Source organism: Phalacrocorax aristotelis, chromosome 8 (genome assembly GCF_949628215.1).
Source record: "Phalacrocorax aristotelis chromosome 8, bGulAri2.1, whole genome shotgun sequence".
NCBI classification, from domain to species: Eukaryota; Metazoa; Chordata; class Aves; order Suliformes; family Phalacrocoracidae; genus Phalacrocorax; species Phalacrocorax aristotelis.
This window is the reverse complement of record NC_134283.1, coordinates 20894015-20913753: the sequence shown is the minus strand read 5'-3', so window position 1 is coordinate 20913753 and position 19739 is coordinate 20894015. Positions and strand designations below refer to the sequence as shown.

Genomic DNA, 19739 nt, shown 5'->3' with positions numbered 1-19739 from the left:
TCTTCATTGAAATTTTTTTCCAGAGGAGACGAGGAGAATAAAGCAGATGTTCGTGTTGAGAGTCCTGTTTGTAGATGTCAGGCTCATCTTCTTTGGAATAGACCACGCTTTGGAGAACTAAATGATCAGAACCGAACACGCCAATACATCAAATCTTTAATGAAAGTGAGTGCATGTTGCCTGTAGAGTTTTTTTGGCTTCTGTGATAGATGTGTGTATTGGTTTTTTTGCAGTAATTATTTATGGAATTTGTTTCTCCCCTGCTAAAGGACTTTGCTCACAAAGTATATTTTATTTATATCAGCAGATGCAAGTTATGTTTTGTTATGAAAACTTTGGTATTACTTATTTAAATTGTAAGCAACCATTTTTGCATAGGAATTGTAGCAGCTCTGTGTATTTGTTAGAAGGAGTATTAGTAGTTGAATAAAGACACCTGATATGTTTTTGTGCAAACTTTTTCTGACCTGAAACAAGGGGATTAACATGAACATTTATTATGCTATTCTGTTCTGCTTGAAGTGGTTATATTAACAACTGTATCTCCCAGTGAGATATGTTTGATATGGAAGTGTTTAAAGTGGGAAAAAAAACCCCACCAAAATGTCTAGAATCTGAAAACTTTTTCATCTGGAATACAAATAACAATGACTATCTACTTTCTGTAGGTTCTGAAAACAGATAGTGTTTGCCTTTGTATCAGCGATGGCAGCCTGCTGCCTATGCTGGCTCACTATCTTGGAGCAAAGCAGGTACAGTACTTCTTCCTGGTTTTCTGCTTTTGGTGGTTTAGCTTGGTATTTTTAGTTCTCTCGTATAGTTCAGCATTTGCAGCCCATTATTTAATTATTTCCAGTGCCTCTTCAGTGAAAAGTGAGAGAGAGGCTCTGATTGTGTTGAAGCGGAGGTTAAATTCTTTTCTGATCAAGCTGAAGTCTAGGGGGCTAATAATTACCAGTTTTGATGTTTACCAATATGTAGCCTTGAATGAAAGTGGTGTTACTCATTCCCCACTGTTTGCCATCTTGTATCTTGGTGCTTTTGGAAATACTCTTTTTACCAACCTAAATGTCTGGCATTTTTTTTTCTTCTTTTATCTACATAATTCTATAATTACACTTATTATCTAGTCTGAAGTGGAAGGTCTGTAACAGCAAGATAGGAAACAGTAAGAACACTGAGTCTGTGTGTGAGAGGTGAGGCCTGTGTGGCTGTCTCACTTCTGTATATACCTGATGCGTTCTCTCATAGATTTTAGTTTGAAGAGCCCTATTATAGTTGGACTGAATATCTGGGAACGTGTAATGTAATATCATCCTGAGGAAGATGCTAGGCAATTTTGTAGAAATAAACATGTAGAAGTGATCCATAGCCCCTGTATTTTTGTCCTTAGTAGTGGCTAGTCACAGATGACTGCTGAGGTGAAAGGAAATGAATAGGGCAAACAAAAATTTCAATAATATTTTCCTAGCCCTGTTGCAGCATATTGCCTAACTATTCACCAGTTTTGAATAAAATCTGATTTTTTTCTTACTTCAGAAGGCTGGTGTGCTGCATTGCATGTCTGAGCCCTTTCCAGCCGATAGAGTCAGATTGTGTTAAACAGTACTTACAAGGAGTAAGCACTACTGGAGGTTGATTCAGCACACTGGCAATATGCTTGCATTTGTTGAGGAGTAAATACATGCCTACCAGAAATGTTAATATACTCCGTGCATCTTAAGAGTGTCAAAGAAATGTTGGCATTCTGTTGTTTTGGTTTTTTTTTCTTGTACGGCTGTGAAAACAGCATCATTTAGCCTGTACTTATTGAGGCTGTTTTTGTTGTTGTTAAAAAGGTACATGACAGCGGGCTGTGGAATAGATGCGTGGTTCTTACGAACTATGTTCACTAGGGCATCAAAATAGTTCCTGCATTTTTCATTTACATAATCTTTTAATTAAAAATTAAAAAGCTAGTTTGACCAACTGTTTTGTGTTTTCTTTAGGTGTTTACATTAGAAAACTCTGCTGTGTCCTGTTCTGTCATGAAAAAAGTGAGTATTCAGTTTTCTGTTAAAGCAATAAATGAACTTACGGCATTTCTAAGGCCAGAGCTGATGCCTTTGATTGTCCTTGCATCAATTGCTTGGAGGTTAAATCAGTTTAATTAGTGTATTTCATCATAGTTTGACAAGACTTTAGGAGGTGGGATGTGATGGGGGGAGGAATATTTTTTTCCTGGTATTTGTACAGAGCTTTATGCAAATACTTGGAGGAATACATCCCATTGGAGATATATCCAGTCTCATAGCTTTAGTCATGAGGGGATAGGCCACTGGGGAAGTTGAGCTGAGCAGAGGGAATTAGGGTTGCCAGTGCTTGATCTCTCCATGCAGATGCCTGTTGGCTTGTCTGCTTGAGCTGCTTCTCTGCTGCCCTCATTGCCAAGCTGTTTGTTTCTAAAGATTAGTGGAATGTGAGAGCATCGCATAGCTTGCGCCAGTCTTACCAGGAAAGTGGCATCTAGCAGTTCTGTCTTCCAATTTGGGAATGCCTGCTCTGCTGTTTGGCTCTTAGGATACAGTAGGCAGTGGGTCTTAACTGCAAGCAATGTTACAGCTGCTTCGTTTTTGGGTAGAGCACAGAAGGCCCTGCCAGTGGAGTGGAGGCTGTTCAGGAGAGGCAACTAATGTCTAAGAAGTGACTGGATCAGCTTCTAGAAGTCATAGTTCAGCTGTGTCTGGTTTAGTTGGCCCTATATATTTGAGAGAGGTCGATCTCAGCCTGCAGCTTAGGAATACACAAACATGAACCGAAGGCAAGTTAGGACGGAAACCTGGTCTCAAACAGAAGCCAAATATGCAGTGTATTTGTAGTTGAAGTAATTTTTATCTTTCTTGACTGTCCTTCCCATATGCTTCAAAGTACAAATGAATGAAGGTGAGGCAATTTTTGTGTTATCTCCTTTTTATATACTCAATGAAGGAATATGTAGGGCATGTGCTTTAAGTTCACTAGGTGCAACATGTTGGCTCTAAGTGTATGCGCCCTTCAAGAATAGACTAGAATCATCCTGATGAGTTATGGTAGGCAGTTTTTTAAACAATTCTTTGGCTATTGGTTGGTTTCTTTTTTGTTTATTTTCAATGAAATTATTATTTTGGTATAGGTTTGAGTCTCAACTGTAGTTTTTTGCTGATGACAGTATACTGCTTTTTTTTTGTAGTTTTTTAAAGCGAATCATCTTGAAGATAAAATTAAAATAATAGAAGTGCATCCTGAATCACTGACATCATCTCATTTGGAAGATAAAAAGGTATGTTACAGTAGTCCAATACTGAATTTCAGTCGGGTGGTGTGGAGCAGAAGTTGAAAATGAAATTTGCTTTCCTACTGTGCTACTGTAACCTCAATGAATCCATTATATCGCAGTTCATATAAAATGTAATGAGTAGATGGTTCAGACCTTGTCCTACTAAAACTAAATGAGACTAAAGACTGTGGGAGGAGTTTTGCTTTGTTTTTTGAAAGGGTATGACTTTCGCTTGCTGTATAATCTACACCAGTAGTTAAGGCATTTAAACTGGTTTAACTGCATATGTGCTACTAGGCTGTAGCTCTTCTGTCTCAAGCCACTCAGAAGATTGCAGTCTATTTGGAAGTACTAACATCCTTAAATTAAACGTTTCAAAATTCTATGATTCTCATTACAAAGCCTTCCAACCTAAAATGGAAATATTTTCTCTCAAACTTTGCAGGAAAATTAATTTTAAAATTTGCTAACTAAAACCACAAAAAGATGTGTTGTGCGGTGTATGCAGTAATTAAATCCGTGTGAAGCAGCAGAGGTTTTTATCTAGCTGACTTCACTTGCGATATTGCATTGTCAACTATTGAGTATGTAAACAGCCTGTGTTACTGCGTTCTTGTTATTTATTATAATGTGTCTTATCTCCTTCTTCTTTGCCAAGATTTCTGTTCTTGTGGCAGAGCCGTTTTTTACGACAAGTTTGTTGCCATGGCATAACCTGTATTTCTGGTACGCTAGGACAGCTGTGGCCACTCACCTTACCAGCAATGTCACTGTCCTACCTCAGTCTGCCTCTTTGCACATGATGATTGTGGAGTTTCAGGTGAGATTGTTTAGAACTATCCGTTTGATATTTACACAAATCCACTTAAAATTGGGTACTCCTCCAGGATTTTTTTTAATGACAAGTTTATCTCATCTTAATACTGTCCACTTCAATATGTTTTGCACTTACCACCTGAGAAAAGACATCTTGAAGATGCGTTTTGCTATTTCAGCTATCCCTTGTCAGAAAATTACCTTGAGTAATTTTACCATTTTAAATGAAAGAGCTGAATGTTTTCAAATATTTCTTTAGATTAGAGAGGTATTGCTGGAGCATGTGAGAATTGTGGTTATTTATAAAATCAGATATTCTCCAAAATACCCATTTTTAAAGTGATGTTTTATAAGACTGTAGGCAGGATTCGTAATTGCATGTTTTCTTTTTTAACCGGTTGAGGCTGTGCACAGTTCTAACTTAGCACATAATAGGGGTCACATCTTAAAAATAACTTGGAAATGTCATCTTTCAGAAATTGTACAAAGGTATAAACTTTTTTGCCATTATTAAGGACTTGGTCAGTAAAGATTGTGAAGAGTTACCTACAATGACAATGGAAATTAAATAAGTACTTTCATAATTAATATACAAAGTTTTTGTCCAGTAGCTTAAGTGAGGGAACTCGTTAGTCTGAAATTGTGTAACTAAAATATGCATATCCATAAATTTTAAAAAATGCCTATCATCTAATGAATTTTCACATAAACATAACCTTCAGTTTATCTGTTAAAAATGCCAGGTCTTTCCTCTCTGTTCTCTTCCCACTGTCTGGTTCTCCGGCTGTGTAGTTTTATGTCTGAGCCTTCTCTCCCTTAACAGTTTCCTTGTTTGAATGGTCTTTAAGCTCTTACTTCCACCTTTGATTAGTCCCAGAGGGAAAAAGAACATACATATTTTTGAATGCACAAATCAACTGTGCTGCATGTTTTTACATACCTTTCAGTTTTCTGCAAAAATGTAGACAATTTAAATATATCCTGAGTAAATAATGTAGAACTGAATCTTGCAATGGGAAGCAGACGTATACGACTAATCATCAGTAATCAGATTGAAATAAACAGTTATTTTTAATTCCATGATCTCTTATCTAGGGGATTTACTTCCCTAGAACTCAACACTTTGTAAGGAAGTAAGCATTATTCTCTTCCTGGTTGAGGAAACAGAAGCATGCAGAGTGACGATTTAGGATTACTCAGCAATCTAGTAGCAGAACGTAAAGTACATTCATGTCCCCTGAACTTTAGTTTTACACATTTATGTATAGGGCTGCCTTCAGAGATGATTCCACAAAGCTATTTTGGTAGAACATCTAGCTAGTGTTTTGTTCCATTAAGCTATTGCTTTAATTTTACCTTTTCCTCTTTGTTCAGCAGTGAATCTAGCCCCAAAGACTCGAGTCTGGGTTTTTTTTTTTTAAATAACCTCTGCATTTACCAGTTCTTGGTTAGACAGAAGGAACAAACATAGTGTTTTAAGATATTCTGCAGAACTGGATCTGTCTTGGCTGTTCTGTCTTGTCTGAATAGGGATATGTCATTACAGTTAAGCAATTCACAGAAGCTGGATCCAGGAGAAAGAATGTGATGAAATTACTTTAATTAAGAACTTGTTTAGTCCATAATTGTGTTTAGGGAGCAAGATGCTACCTGTCTGATTTGATAGTTCTATCAGGTATGCCATTCGGAGATTTTTTTTGTAGTCACTAGTTCATGCTGGATTCAGGCATAAATTATGACAGCATTTATTTAAATTTATAGTAGTCCTGCTGCCATCAAGTAAAGCAGGAACACTTAAGGTTGCAAAGTACAACAATGAACAAGTAATAAAATGTCTATATCCACAGCTGGTGAACGTTGTAGTTTTATTGGGAGACCGTTAATGCAGTTTAAGAAAAGGCAATAGTTGAACTGAATCATCGTCTGTCCAGTGGATTGCTAAAGTCAGTGAGAGGCGTAGTATGAAATGCGTAAAATGATTTTACTAATCTTTGGAAGTAGGCTGTAAGATGTTTGATGCAACTGGGAGCACTTATCTGTGCTGCATAGTGGAAAGGGGGGGCTGTAAGAGTTTAATCTTGGCAAATCCATACTTACTCTAAACTACACATAGAGATAGTGGGAAATATGTGGCATGTTCTTTAGAGAAGTTGAAAATGGAAAACAGTGTCTAAAGAATTAATTGACTTGCAAAACATTTTCCCAGAGTACACTTCTTATCTTCCGATTCTTGCAGTAGTTCTAAGGGTTTAGGAATGTATAGATAGTAAAGAGTCTTTATTTGACTTGTTATCAAATGTCTAATCTAAAGCTAAAATTACTTTTTAATTTCCTATTTCTTTTAATAAAGCCAAACAAAATCCTGGTTTTCTTTTTTAGGACTTATGGAGAATCCGGAGTCCATGTGGCACCTGTGAAGGTTTTGATGTCCAGACTATGGATGATATGATTAAAGTAAGAAGATTGAAAATAGTTTCAGCACAAGTCAGCAAAACAACAAAACTCACCTTGGCTTAAAAAAGTATTTAGTGACTGTTGAAAAACTTTTATGTTATGCAGAGCACCATTATTTTAGTTTTTCGTAAATATGGTGGCTAGCTCTTGCAAAACAGTAACTTCAGTGCCATGGGTTTTGGGGTTGTATGTTTCTTCTCATTTGCAAGCTTTTCAGTGCTTTGCACTGTTTTGAACATAATTCTGTTTGTTCAAAAAGAAAAATACCATTCTCAAAATCCTGTTCTGAGCTTGAAAACAAATCATCTGGGAGTTGTTCATAGATTAATCCTGCTGCCTTTACTTGCCCTTGCAGATACTTTTGAAAGCGAAAAAGGCTTTTTGACTTCAGAGAAATAGATATGAAAAGTGAGATTTATCTGTATCAATTTCTAGAGCTGTATTGTAGGTATCCATACTTGAGTTAGCCATTCAGATTGCCTTTATAGTACAGGTAGTTCTAGAGTAGAATTCATCTCAAGGGAGAAGAAAAGTTAAGTGCATTGTATTTTTAAAGCGCCTGTTTGGGTTTGACTACTGAGGACCGTAGTCCTCATTCATTATGAGTTCATTATGAATAATGAATCATTAGTTCATGCATGCAGTACGTATTTTGCCTTGTGCCTAAGAAGTGCAGTCCTGTCCTCTTGCAGCTTTATTGCTTAAATACTCTGGGTTCAGAACACATAATTAATTTGAAAACAAGGACTGTTTGCCTTTGGATTGTTTTCAGATAGTTTTATTACTTACTTTCTTCAGAATTCTCTGAATTTTAAGGAATCCAAGGAAGCAGAACCTCATCCTCTGTGGGAATATCCTTGCAAGTCACTCTCTGACCCCCAGGACGTTTTGACATTTGACTTCAGAAAGACTGTACCGCAACATTGTCTCAGCACAGAGGGTTCTGTAAATCTTCTACGGTGAGTTTTCTTATAGCAGTAAGTATTCTTGTCATAATTATTTTTTTATACCATATTCAATCTCTTTGTGTGTATATATATATTCAATGTGTGTGTATATATGTAAAATCATAGCATCATAAAATACATTATATATAGTTCATTAATGTAGTTAATTAGTGGGAGCATACTTGACCATTTTTAAAAATGTAACCTCAAATTGTGGAAGTTACTGTGACACAGATTTCCTGTGGCTATTCCCCATAGGCTATAACAATAAGGGTAATTTCGTAGATAATATGCTTGTGTTTCAAAAATAACATTTTTCTAGATGTTACCATGATTTAAAACTTAAACAGATTAATTTATAGTTTAGAGAAAATGAACCATCATCTGGATGTTTTTAATCTTTTTTTTGTTCCCTGTTGCTGAGTTATTGCAGAAAAAGTTCCTTTTTAGCTTTCCAAATTATTCTGTTCAGTAGCTTTAAAGCGTATGCTATTCTTCCTTTTAACTGTAATTTTAACAATCTTTATATTTGTCATGTCTTCTGAGATATTTTTCATTAACTACAGATTGTACTTAATTCTGCTCAAACTTGAAATGGTGTTAAGAATTAAAAATGGGAAAGTTATTTTTAACTATCTAGGGCTTTTGTAGCTCAAACACTGCTGTAATTATATGTTTCTCTTTGTGAAACAAAATTCATGGTTTCACAAAATCCCAAACCATCTGCATGGGGTCTCTTGTGCCTTTGCACCAGCTATTGTATTTACAGGCAACACGCTGGAATTGCCTCTGCTCCTCGTGGAGCAGACACTTGGAGTGAGGTGGGATATGTGGTAAATACTTTCTCAAAATTCAGAAACAATAGAATCTGGGGTCTCCGAAGGAAGTACTCCCCAAATAATTGCTGAATAATTTATGCCATGTTATCGAGCGCCTGTTAAATGACTGTGGTTCTGAGTGGATTTAATTATGACACATTCTCCTCTTCCTTGTCTTATTGGCAGATATGAAATCTGAAAAACTTTTTAAGTTGCTACCCATTTACCAAATCATTCAGCTGTTCAGCCTTTTTTTTTTTCAAGGAAACAAGTTATTAATGCTTTTACAGCTCTCACCTAAACTATGTGAGGAATGGGTGCAGTGTTTAAGCTGTCAGTATTGTGTAAAGTAACAGGTTTTGGTCCTCGACCTCTCACCAGGAAAGGAAAGAGCCATGGAGCAGTTCTGTGGATGGAATATCATCTTGATGCTGATACCTCTGTTAGTACAGGACTGATACAGATTTCAAATGAAAAGGTATTTCTTCAATACAATTTATTTATTACGTCAAAGTCTATAGGATGACAGTGCTGAAAAATCGGTGTCTTGGCCATGATTGGTTTACGTAGCTCTCTTTGTTACACTGTTTGAATACTACGTAGGCAGAGCTAGTAGAACTATCTGTTCATGTTTTTTGGGGGAGCAGGAGATGTACCTTAAAATGGGAGAGTCTGAATTGGATCCATATGCTCCCATAGTTTTAAACAACATCCAGAACTTAAATATGATGCTAGCTCAAAGTAGAATTTACTAATACAAATCCCTTTTCTCAGTTTAACAAAAGCAAAAATTTTGAGGGTAAGGAGTAAGTATTTCCGGTATTCTATCTAAATATTCTTTGGCCAAATCAATTTTTTCCTGTACAACTTAACTCTGCAGTGTAGCATATGGCATTTCAAGTTATGCATTCCTATAATGGACTGGATGGCAATGGAAGTGCTAACTATGTGATCATTGTATACTGAACTGGGAACAAGAACTCTTGTGCTCTTACTGCATTATAGTAATAACAGTCTAGTAATAATACCATAGAGTTTTGACTGCTTTTGCTTTTAACTCTCTCCTGTAGGGAAACTGTGAATGGAATCCCCACTGCAAGCAAGCTGTCTATTTCTTCAGTTCTGTTATTGAATCAGAAACTCTGTCAGACCTTCCTAGTGCTGTCACGTATGCTATAAATTTCAACACAAAGACAGGAGAGATTGCCATGGATTTCAAGCTGTTTTAGAAGACTTTCCTTTTACTCATGTTCCTAAATTATAATAAACTTATATAGTATTTTTTGTATGGCAAAGGGATTTTTTTTTATTGTGCTCAGAGCGCAAACTGACTGTTCCAAAATATACTTTAAACCTTTATGGTTTTGCTTTCAAAATACATAGTTGGCAAGCTAGAGAAAAACACTTCCCTAAGGACAGGTATTCCAGACAGGGTTTATATACGTATATACACATACTTGTTTTTATCTGTTTCAGTGTGAAATTCTGGTATTTTTGGGCTTTGAATAATGTTATGGGGCTACAGAACAGTTGCCATGCAATAACCAGCAAGTCATGTGAGTGGATGAAAACACTAAACCTTACACCAACAGCAGATAAGAGAGTTAAACTCATCTATTGCCAGGCTTTGCTCTTGTTGCTGTAAAATGGGAAATAATCTTCAGAGTCCCCAAAAAGAAATCCCAAGTCAAGCTACATATGTCTATTAGTACACTTAATAGGGAGAAGGAAACAGTTCAGCTGCTCGCAAACTTGTGTAAGTTGTGGCTGGTATTAGACTGAAATGGTCAGTGAATTAAAATATGATGCACTGATGTTCTGCTGGAGTCTGAGCTGCTGTATTTCTGAAGAGGTGTTTGCCAAACAGTGACCAAAGTCTAGAAAGGTGTAACTGGAAGTTAGAAAATGTACCTATCTGGGTTAATTGGAAGTGACAAATTGATGCTATTCTGACCAGAAACAAAAGAAGAGGCATAGTGTAAAAAACTTGCAAATCTGTAAGAGGTATTTAATATGCATCATGTGATGAAAAATGTGGCCTTACACTCATTCTGTCAGAGGTCTAAATAATATCTGCCAGTTTAGCTAAAGTTATATGTTGTTCTGCAATAGCACATGTCCACAACTGAGGTTTTCTTAACTGCATTCCAAATCACGGTGGCTGAAATAGTAATGTGTGTCCATGCATGTGCAATTTAATTCTGCTTTAGATGAACAGTCGGTGCATCCATTTTGTATGTATGACCTATTAAGGGAAGTAGAACATCAATGTACTGCCTGTCCTAAATTATGTCAGCCAGCTGCAGGGATAACTGCTTACCAAAGGTACTCCTGTTTCCTCTGAGCAGCAACTTCAGCAAAGTGAAAGGAATGCCATAAAGAAGCCATGAGGGAGCAGGAGCCTGCTCTACTTTACTTTCCTGGTCACCATGATATATAATTCTGGTGAGTAGGAATTTTTCTTCTTTTTCTTCCTAAGAGTGTGGTCATATTTATATGGAAGTCATCAGCAGTATTCCTAAATTTTTCAGAATTATTTTCCTGACCAAGGTCTGAACACTTAATAGATGTCGGGAAGCAATGAAATACCTGACGAATGTTTTTCACCAGAACAAAAACTCTGCAGCTCATACTGAGATCTGTGGATTTTACTTTTCAAAACAGTGATTTGTAGATGCTTAACTTCATGCTCTAGTTTCTTACAAACTGCTGGGATATACAGGTTGCCCTTCATTAAACAGTTGTTTCTAAATTTGATACACTGATCATAGTCCACAGAAGGTATGGTGGCACAAATCTTTTTGTTCTGTTGGGAACATACACTGTACAATTGTAAAGGGAACAGTAATATGGCCCAGCCTTTTAAATGGTAAAGGCTTGGTCCTTTATTAAAAAAAAAAAAACACAACAAAAAAGGCACAGAGACAGTTGTGCAAGTCTGCATGCATAAGGCTTGCATTGTATGCTTCTCTGCTCCTGGTGATAACACAGCGGAAAAAACTTAAATGCTGCCTCCTGTGTTTGCTCTTGGCCTGACACAGAAAGCATGATCCACTGTTCTTGTTCTGCAGTAGGAATAGCTTCTGAAGCTGCTTTGCATTTAACTGCACAAATGATTCTGGGTTTAACAGAATCATACAGTGTTCTGATGGGAACACAGAACTAATGACAGCAATATATTAGAATTTTTATGTTCAAAAATGTAAGAGAGGACAAAACCACAACTGAATTTACAGTATTTTAATGTCTAGTGTTAACTTTCTCAAAGACAACTGTCTGTATATGTGCCTGAATCATACTTCCTAAGAAAAAATAAAACAGATAAATTTGCTAAAATGCCAAATGGAAGAAATCCATATTGATGGGAATATGCATTTTGTTATCGGTATTATATATGTTGAAGATATATGGACACTGTTGTAGATAGCTAGGCATGGTGACTGAGAGGTGTCTGCTTTAAACCTTTATGGTACTGTGAGGCTTGGGACTATTTTGATTCTCAGAGGTGGGTGTAGTGAAAGTGAAGGGCGTAGGCCAGATGTAGTAGCTAGCATATCTGCAGAGCTGTGCTTCCAGAACTGGACTGTGGCAGTTAATATGAATCATATTATCTGCATGTGAAGAAAAACATCTTAAATTTCAGTATACCTGGAGCGGTAATTTTATTGCTGGTGTCCAAAAAAAGAAAAAAAAGTTGGAAAGCTGGAATACTGAGCATGTTTTAGCACCTGTAGGTTCCTTAGCAGATCAAAGTCTGATGGATGTGCTCAGCAAACCTTGTGCATGTTTTCATTAACTGTGCATGTGAGGAACATTATTAATGCTTGCTGGTTATCCTTATGTATTTAGGTAGGCACTGAAACTGCTTTGAGGATTTGGTCAAAACATGCTTGAAGCTGTTATGTTGAAGCAAACCCTTAACACATGTGTGGTTTGAATGTTTTCACATAAGTCACACCACTCATTAAATTCTGGTACATACAAAATATATCTGTGTTGATACAAATCCGGGTGACTTGGGGAAGGATTTGTTTATGTGTATTTAGGAGTATTTAGTATATGTATCAGTCTTCCTTGGCTTCTGTGAATTCTTCAGGTTGGGCTTAAAAACTTAATGTCATCTGTGTATCATATGGAAAACAACTGCTTAAAAAGGGGTATACTGGCCATTCCTTATACATGTATGCAAACACAAAGCAGAACAAGTACTTCTATCTGTCCTCGTCCACAGGGCATTTTACTGCAAGCACACACATGGGGGAGGAAGGCCACTGTATCAGAAAAACACACCTACCCAGTAGCAGCATTCGGACTCCTGTTTGTTCCCAGACCTAACAAAAGCATTGCTGTGATGTGCTGAGTTGGAAGAGCTTCTGGCTACTGGCATCTTAACAAGCAGAGCAAGAATCCTGTTTTCTCTTGGAACTTAACTCTGTGTGGCCACTGCAGGCGGTTTTTTTCCTAAATGACAACAGCTTTGGTCCTGACTAGGCCTGTGGGTATAGATGCATGTTTTAAGAGTCAGGATCCCCTGCCACCACTGAACTAATAGTATTACGTTCATATATTTATGAGAGCTAGCGTATAACTGACAGATTTTTTTCTTAATGTGGCACAAGAGATACTTGCAATAACGAGTAAGATTTTAGTCAGGTATTAAAACTAATCATAAACTACGAAGTTTGGCCATCCACATTTAACTTCCCTATTACAGTTTGCTGCAAAAATATAACTTTTCTGTATCTCCGAACTGTAATGAAAGTTTTACTAATACTTGGTAGTTATCATACCACACATCCACAAGAGGGTGCTGAGAATCCACTTTTAAATTTCTAGTGCATTTTCAGATCGTGTTTACTTCTAGTAAGGACTTGCAATGCAGCTGTTTCCTGTGTAAATAAAGTGCTTGTGATGATATAAAATACACATACATACATGCACTGAAATAGAAAACTAGCAAAAAAAGTGGTGACAACTGCTAGTAAGACTAACATGGACTTGCACCTACCATAAAAACCAGGCAGGTAGCAAATGCTAAATACACAGAATGAATAACACTTTTAGGGTGGTGAAATTGTCATGGCCCAAATGAAGGACAAGTCTTGCATTTCATTTAAAGGGTGTTTTCTAAGTCGTGGCAGCTGCAAGATTTGTTCCTTTATTTGCAAAATGGGTGCCTTTTGTAGGCTGGGCAATTCGAGGACTGAGATCCCAGAGCTTGCTTTTCTCCTGCGTTAGTCCCTTTGAAACTGCTCTGTGTAGGCTTCCTGCATTTAACAAGATAGAGCATGCAGTTCAGGCCTAATTCATTTAGTCACTCATCTTTTGTATTCTATTTGTAGTTGCAGCTGGTTGTTAGGAGGGTAAGAGACTATTACAGCTTCATAGTGTTAGATTTTTCTAGTGACGATTGTGAGCTGAATACAATGGGTGCTTCTGTTGTCGTGCTACCTTATGGACTCTGATGGCATTGGAAAATGTTAATTTGGTTTGGTACTTAAATCATTTTAAAACTTCACATTTCCAAGCTTTTAATGGACATCTGTGATTAGGATGCTTCTCAGAGAGAGGTATGTGTTGTTATCCCCATTTTTCAGATGAGGAAAAACTAAGTGTGCTTTGTGTGGGTGTTCAAGTGTTTCATCTGCCCCAGGCTTACTATAAGATTAGGACCTCTGGGCTAAAAATTATTTGCTCGTAGGCCATGTAGAATAAACTAATCCCCTGCCTCCCTTGCTCTGCTTTCATACTGTGTTTCCTTAGCACAGTGTGATTTCAAATGCAGCCTTAGAGATATAGCAGATATAGGTTCAGGCAGCAACTGAGATACAGCAGATACAGGTTCAGGCAGCAAATCCTTGGATACATCAGTAATTAAAACCATGGGAGTTTTCACACACATATATAATATATATATTATATATAAAAATTATATTTTTAGAACATAGATAATACAGCTATAGGGCTTTGCTTTTGTTTTGAAAGGCTGTCATGAAGATGACCCACTTTCCGCCCCCCACCTCTTTTTTCCCCCCCAGCAGGACTGTCTAGGATTTTAGAGTCCTAAAGATTCCTCTCTTGTGGACAAGTGCACTTATGAAAGAATGAGAGCTGATTAGCTTCCTGTATGCAAAGGGAAAGCCCTGCAACTGCACCTCTGATGGTGCTCTTCGCAGGGGCGTGGGCACAGTCTGAGGGTTATCTTCACTCTTAGGTTACACACTAGAGGCTGGTCACATAACCTGCTCTTCCTCAAGGTTTTGGTGAAGTGCAGTGGCATAACGTACTGCAGCACCAGCCTGCTTGCTGTGTATATTGTCTTGCTCCTGTTATTTTCTGCAGCCTCTGCTCTTTCTCGCCTCGCACATCACTCTCTAGGTGAAGCGTTGCACTCGTCCTTTGGAAGAAAGGGTGGGTGCTGCAGTTTGCTTGGACTCCTGCTTCTCAAAGGCTGGTGGATCCTACTGTATCTGTACTCCTGTAATGTGGCTGCTTGCTTCGTGTTAGAGTGTCTGAGAAAGCAATTATTCACAACCCTGAGAATCAGCAAACAAGCTTTGGCGATGAATGGGGTGGGAGACAAACACCCTTCAGTGCTACACTTGAAAATGTCATATTTCTTCTCAGCTGCAGTATTTCTAGGAATGGTTGACGCGACTGTGCTGTAGGTATACATGCATGATCTTGTGCCTACCTCGGAGCTAACCTCAAAGTCAGTTACAGTGAAGGGCCGACGGTCCCATCCCTTGCTGTAGGTGGCAGGGGCCGTGCATGCACCCAGAACTAATTGCCAATACCGGCTCCCCTGGAGCCTCCCAGGGCAACACGTGAGGAGAGGCAGCGCGGCGGCCCTTCGCCGGCCCCGCAGCGCCTACCGGGGCCGGAGCGGAGCCCTGAGCCCCGCCGCTGCCGCGCGCGCCCTGCGCCCGTTCCCTCATGGGAGCGCGCCGGCCCGGAGCGCGAATCCCGCTCCTGATTGGCCGAGCCCCCTCTCCAGGCAGGCTGGCCGCCATTTTGCCCTCCTGCCGCCTTAGGGGAGGGGGCCGACATCTTGTTTCCCTCCCCGCAGCCGAGAGAGCGGCGTTTCGCCTCCGTGCAGTAGCAAGGCGGCCTTAAGGTGGGCCGGGGAGGGAGCTGGTCTTGCCGAGCTGTTTGTGCCGCGGCGGGTGGACCTGGGCGCCAAGCTCTCGAGCGGTTCCCAGTCAGGGCGGCGCGGGGTGGGCCCTCGGCCGTCTCGCCGCGGCGGCCCTTCCCACCGGGCTGTGGCTGACACTGCTGCACCCGCCGGCTCTGTTTTTTACCCAAAATAAGTTGTATAGGAACCTGCCTCCAGTCCACAGGTTTGCACAAAGGAACAAATTTGGCCTGGTTTAGAGGCCTGCTTTGTTTTAGAAGTAATAACGACACTTAAACAAAACTCATATGTTTAATTCTGTGTTACTTTCAGACTGAGGAAGGCAAGCGCGCATATGGGTGGTGAACTGGTCTGGAAATACTATTCGTACCATATAATTTTGCAGGCTGCTCAGCCATGTGTGTATTCTGGCACGCTGGGACGTTGTATCGAGCAGTGAGTGAGCTCAGGACAAAGTCAGCGGCTTTAGTATTGAATGTTCATGCTACTGATGTCTTAAAACAGTAGTAGCGGTTGGATCTCTCCTCAGATCGTGATGTTTAATAGTTCTCCATAATACTTCCCATCGTCAGTTTCCTGTGAGTGGAGCCTCTGTCCTATAGCATTTTAGTCGAAAGCTTATAAAGAGGAAAAAACGTTTTGAACACACTAAGCCTCTTCCCGTAGAGGTATAAAACAAAAGGCGTAATTTTTTGTTTGCTTTGGTGTCACTGAAATTTAGTTGCTTTTAGGTCTAATTTGCTATAGAACTCTATTTTTTCTTCTAGATGTATGCCTTTACAAATGATAAAATGAGTCTAAACCACAATTTTTCAAGCCATGCAGACTGACAAAAAGGCAAACAGTACGTAAGAGGGTGTTGTGGGTTCTGCCCCCCTTTCAGATAATTTTCTGTGTTGTTGCTAGCATTTATTAGTTTTATTAGCTTTTCTTGCCCTAGGGGGAAGAAGGGAGAGGGCAGTGGGAGGTAAAAGGAAAATATTAGTTGCAGGGCCCAGTGTTGGGTTAAATTTAGTTGTTGTAATCTATATATGTAAGGCTGAAAACTCGGGGTGGGGGGTGTCTTTATGTTAAAGTGTACTCATCCCTGGTTTGTTTTAAAACATTTCCCTCTCTACCTCCCCCCTTCCCTTCCCCCCCCCCCCCCCCCCCCCCCCCCATTTTAAAAACAGCTTTATTGTACCTTCTCTGTTAAGTGACATGCAGTAGCCTCAGGTGCCTACATACACAGCTGCCTCTGTTCCTGTGTGTCTCCAGTAGTATGTTCTCATCTGAGTGATTAAAACGGGCTTTGGACTCTAAATCTAGTAGTTTCATTCTCTTGAGAGAGTTTAACTGATGGTCCATTAAGTGACCCGGTTCGCATTGCTCCTTATTAAGCCTCCGCCTTGCTTAACATCAATGGCCACCTCGTTCATTCCTCCAACCTCCTTTGTGCCTTGTTGACGAGGCAAAGCAGAGGTTTCAGAGGCTAACAGAAAAGCAAGGCAGGAAGTCTCCCAGAATTAGGCAGGCATTCACATTTCTCTTCAGCAAAAGGTGTTTCTGACTACAGAAATGTTTCATTTAAAGTTTATGCTTCTGGAACTGAAGCGTAAAACCAAAATATTATCTGAAGGCACTGATGAGGCATTGGGAAAGTGGTAAGATGACAGCAGAGACACCTGATGCAGCCTCTGTCATTAGAAAGCACTAATCTTGAGCCTCTAGGCATAGCATACCAAAGGATTAAGTTCTTGGTGGAGGTAGCATGTTAATATGTTACAGTCTTGTGTTGAAAACTGTGCTAGTATATTGCATTATGATGGCTTAGTATGTGTTTCTGTTTTGTGTGAAACTGTTAGGGAAGTTACATCTCTTCTCCTTCATGCATTAAATATTTTTTTTTTTAGATTTCAAGGTTTTCGATTTCCCCCCTGCCCTTTTCACATAATACTGACTAGCGTTCAACAAAGACTAGCAGTTCCCTCTGTGTTGCACAGCAGAATAAATGAACCGTAAGGTCAACTTCCATGTTAAATGTTAGGTTTTCACTTGTTCTTGCATTATCTTGGCATGTGCCCTGCAATATACATCAAAAAAAAGTCTCCAAAAAGGGAAGAAGGCAGAGAAAAATCTAGGAAAGAGTATGTCTTCATACTCAAATAGGCTTTATGTCTGTTGTACAAAGGTGCTCTGCTCCATGGGTTTTATGGGTATATACTGACAAAACATCTAATTTCTATGTTTTGTTTTGTGCTTGTCATGGACAGGAAGCTCTTCAAGGCCAGTCTCTTACTGTATTTGTGTGCAATGCCTGCGCTGCCAGGCTGTGGTTTGTATTTGATGTTTATAGGTGAAACAAATGAAACAGCATAGTAGAGGTATAAGTAGCATTTCCCTTCCAAAAGGGGCACAAGTGCCTCAGATCATCTAAGCAGTTTTTCTTAAAACAGGTTAGTGTCAGGGTTGCATTATGGAGAGTTGAACTCCTCTGAGTATCCATTGTAGATATGCTGATGTACCAATGTGGTTGGCAGCGTGTTTCTTGTTTCACAGTGGCAGTCATCAGGTATCAACAGGTGTTTTGTGATAACGATGTGACATGGCCCTTTGAGCCATGTTTAGCCCGTTCTCTTTCTCTGAAGTCTCCCTCGATGGCAGAACGTGTCCCCGTTTAGAATGCTGCCATTTTTGTATTTGTCACAGTGCCAGTCAGCTAAGCCATGTAGCCTCTCTGAATAAATAAAGGTATTTTCTCACAGGAGATCATCTGTTCGGATCAGTGCAATGCCTAATATCCACTGCCAGCTTCCTGCTGCTTTCTTGGATGCTGTTGCATGTACCCCTTTGCATATGGGGAAAATATTCAGCTTGCATCTCTACGTCTAGCTGGGAATCAGCTACATTACTGCATTGTTCAACTCCCCTTAAAAGCTGAGAGCTATGGCTTTTTTAGTGAGAGAGACTGTTTTTACATTTTATTTTAAATAAGATTTAATAAAAAAAGCTCAAACTCTCAAACTAAAGGCAAGGTGTAGTCATGCTTCTCACCAACAAAACTAGTCAGCAATGTACATACTGCGGAATGTTTCCCAAATAACTAAGGGCCATTTAATCTTTCTTAATGTTCTTAACTTTTTTTTGTTGCTGGGTTTTTTTTACTTTTTAGATGTTCTTGTATCTTCATAGTATGTCTGGAGATTAAGTATCTCCTCCTTCCATTCCTTTTTCTTCCACTTCCCCTTTTCTCTTCCCCCTGACTTTAAGTACAGTTGTCTTACCTAGAGCCTCGACAGGGAGCTATTCATACTTCAAGAGTTTCTGCTAGTAAGTGTCAGTTCTGTCCATGTTTAAAACATGAATAAAAATATCAGTTATTTTTCTAAAAGAATAAACTGAAGGTCCTAGCAGATAATTATGCTTGCACTTGTAAATAATCATTACCCAGAAGCAGAAGAAATTCTGTACTTTTCCCCTGTCCTCAAACCAAACACAGGACTGAGTGGGACTTTCTGGGTTGCTCTGCATAGTTCCTTCCTGTAGTAAGGCTCGTGCATATAATCTGTCTTTAAAAATACATCAAACTCTGTTTTAAGGCAGTGGGGTTTCAGAGAAGAATGTTTGTTTTGCATGCCATTGTGGTCATTTGGAAGCTGGTTTTGAACTTGTCTGGTCTTGGCAGAAACCTCCTTCTAATTGTCAGCCTTTGGGAATCCAGGCCGGGACAAGGACCTCTTATACTAGGTATGGAGCCACTGCCCAGCATTTAACCAGACTCAGCATTTCTTTTTGCCAGGGTATAATAAATGTTACATTTACAGCTTCTAATTTGCTCTAACATTGGAACACACAGCTGCAGAACGGTGAGGCCAATGTTTTTGCAGTGAGGTGGAAGGGCACTCAAGGTCAGCTGCGGGCAAGAGGGTTCTCACCAGGGTAAGCACTGTTAGTTCAAGAACACCAATCTAATAATTAATGAAGTAGCTACAGCATAAAGCCCTTCTTATACGCTTATTGTGGGATACAAGACGCATTTTGTTAAAAGTCTGAGTTTGCTGTGGCTCTGAATAGCTTTCTCAGCAAATGTGGAAAAAAGAAATTATATGTAACCAAAGAGTAACAGAAAGTAGAGTTTAAATACCTGATTCATAACAGTCTCATTTTGGGGCTGAGATAATAGACCAGGCTGCCTACTGAGAGTTAGTCTGTCTTGTGTGATACACCTTATATTTAGCATAGTGCTTGGCACCACAGTAGGCCTAGGATTTTTCTTCAGTTGGTGTCTTGCAGAC

General features: G+C 39.2%; 1 protein-coding gene across 6 annotated transcripts in view; it reads left to right on the top strand.

The window, feature by feature from the left end:
* Positions 1 to 19739, top strand: part of PRMT7 (protein arginine methyltransferase 7) — a 45909-nt gene that overhangs the window by 8654 nt on the left and 17516 nt on the right. For 4 of the 6 annotated variants that reach the window (XM_075101676.1, XM_075101675.1, XM_075101678.1 and 1 more), the window contains exons 10-18: positions 24 to 165; positions 669 to 752; positions 1989 to 2036; positions 3209 to 3298; positions 3954 to 4115; positions 6491 to 6565; positions 7364 to 7524; positions 8712 to 8808; positions 9401 to 10775. In XM_075101676.1, the coding sequence (XP_074957777.1) occupies positions 24 to 165; positions 669 to 752; positions 1989 to 2036; positions 3209 to 3298; positions 3954 to 4115; positions 6491 to 6565; positions 7364 to 7524; positions 8712 to 8808; positions 9401 to 9559 (1018 nt within the window). In that variant the 3' untranslated portion in view covers positions 9560 to 10775. Of the gene's footprint in view, positions 1 to 23; positions 166 to 668; positions 753 to 1988; positions 2037 to 3208; positions 3299 to 3953; positions 4116 to 6490; positions 6566 to 7363; positions 7525 to 8680; positions 8809 to 9400; positions 10776 to 19739 lie in introns of all 6 variants that reach the window. The other 2 variants (XM_075101680.1, XM_075101681.1) reach the window with 2 other exon arrangements.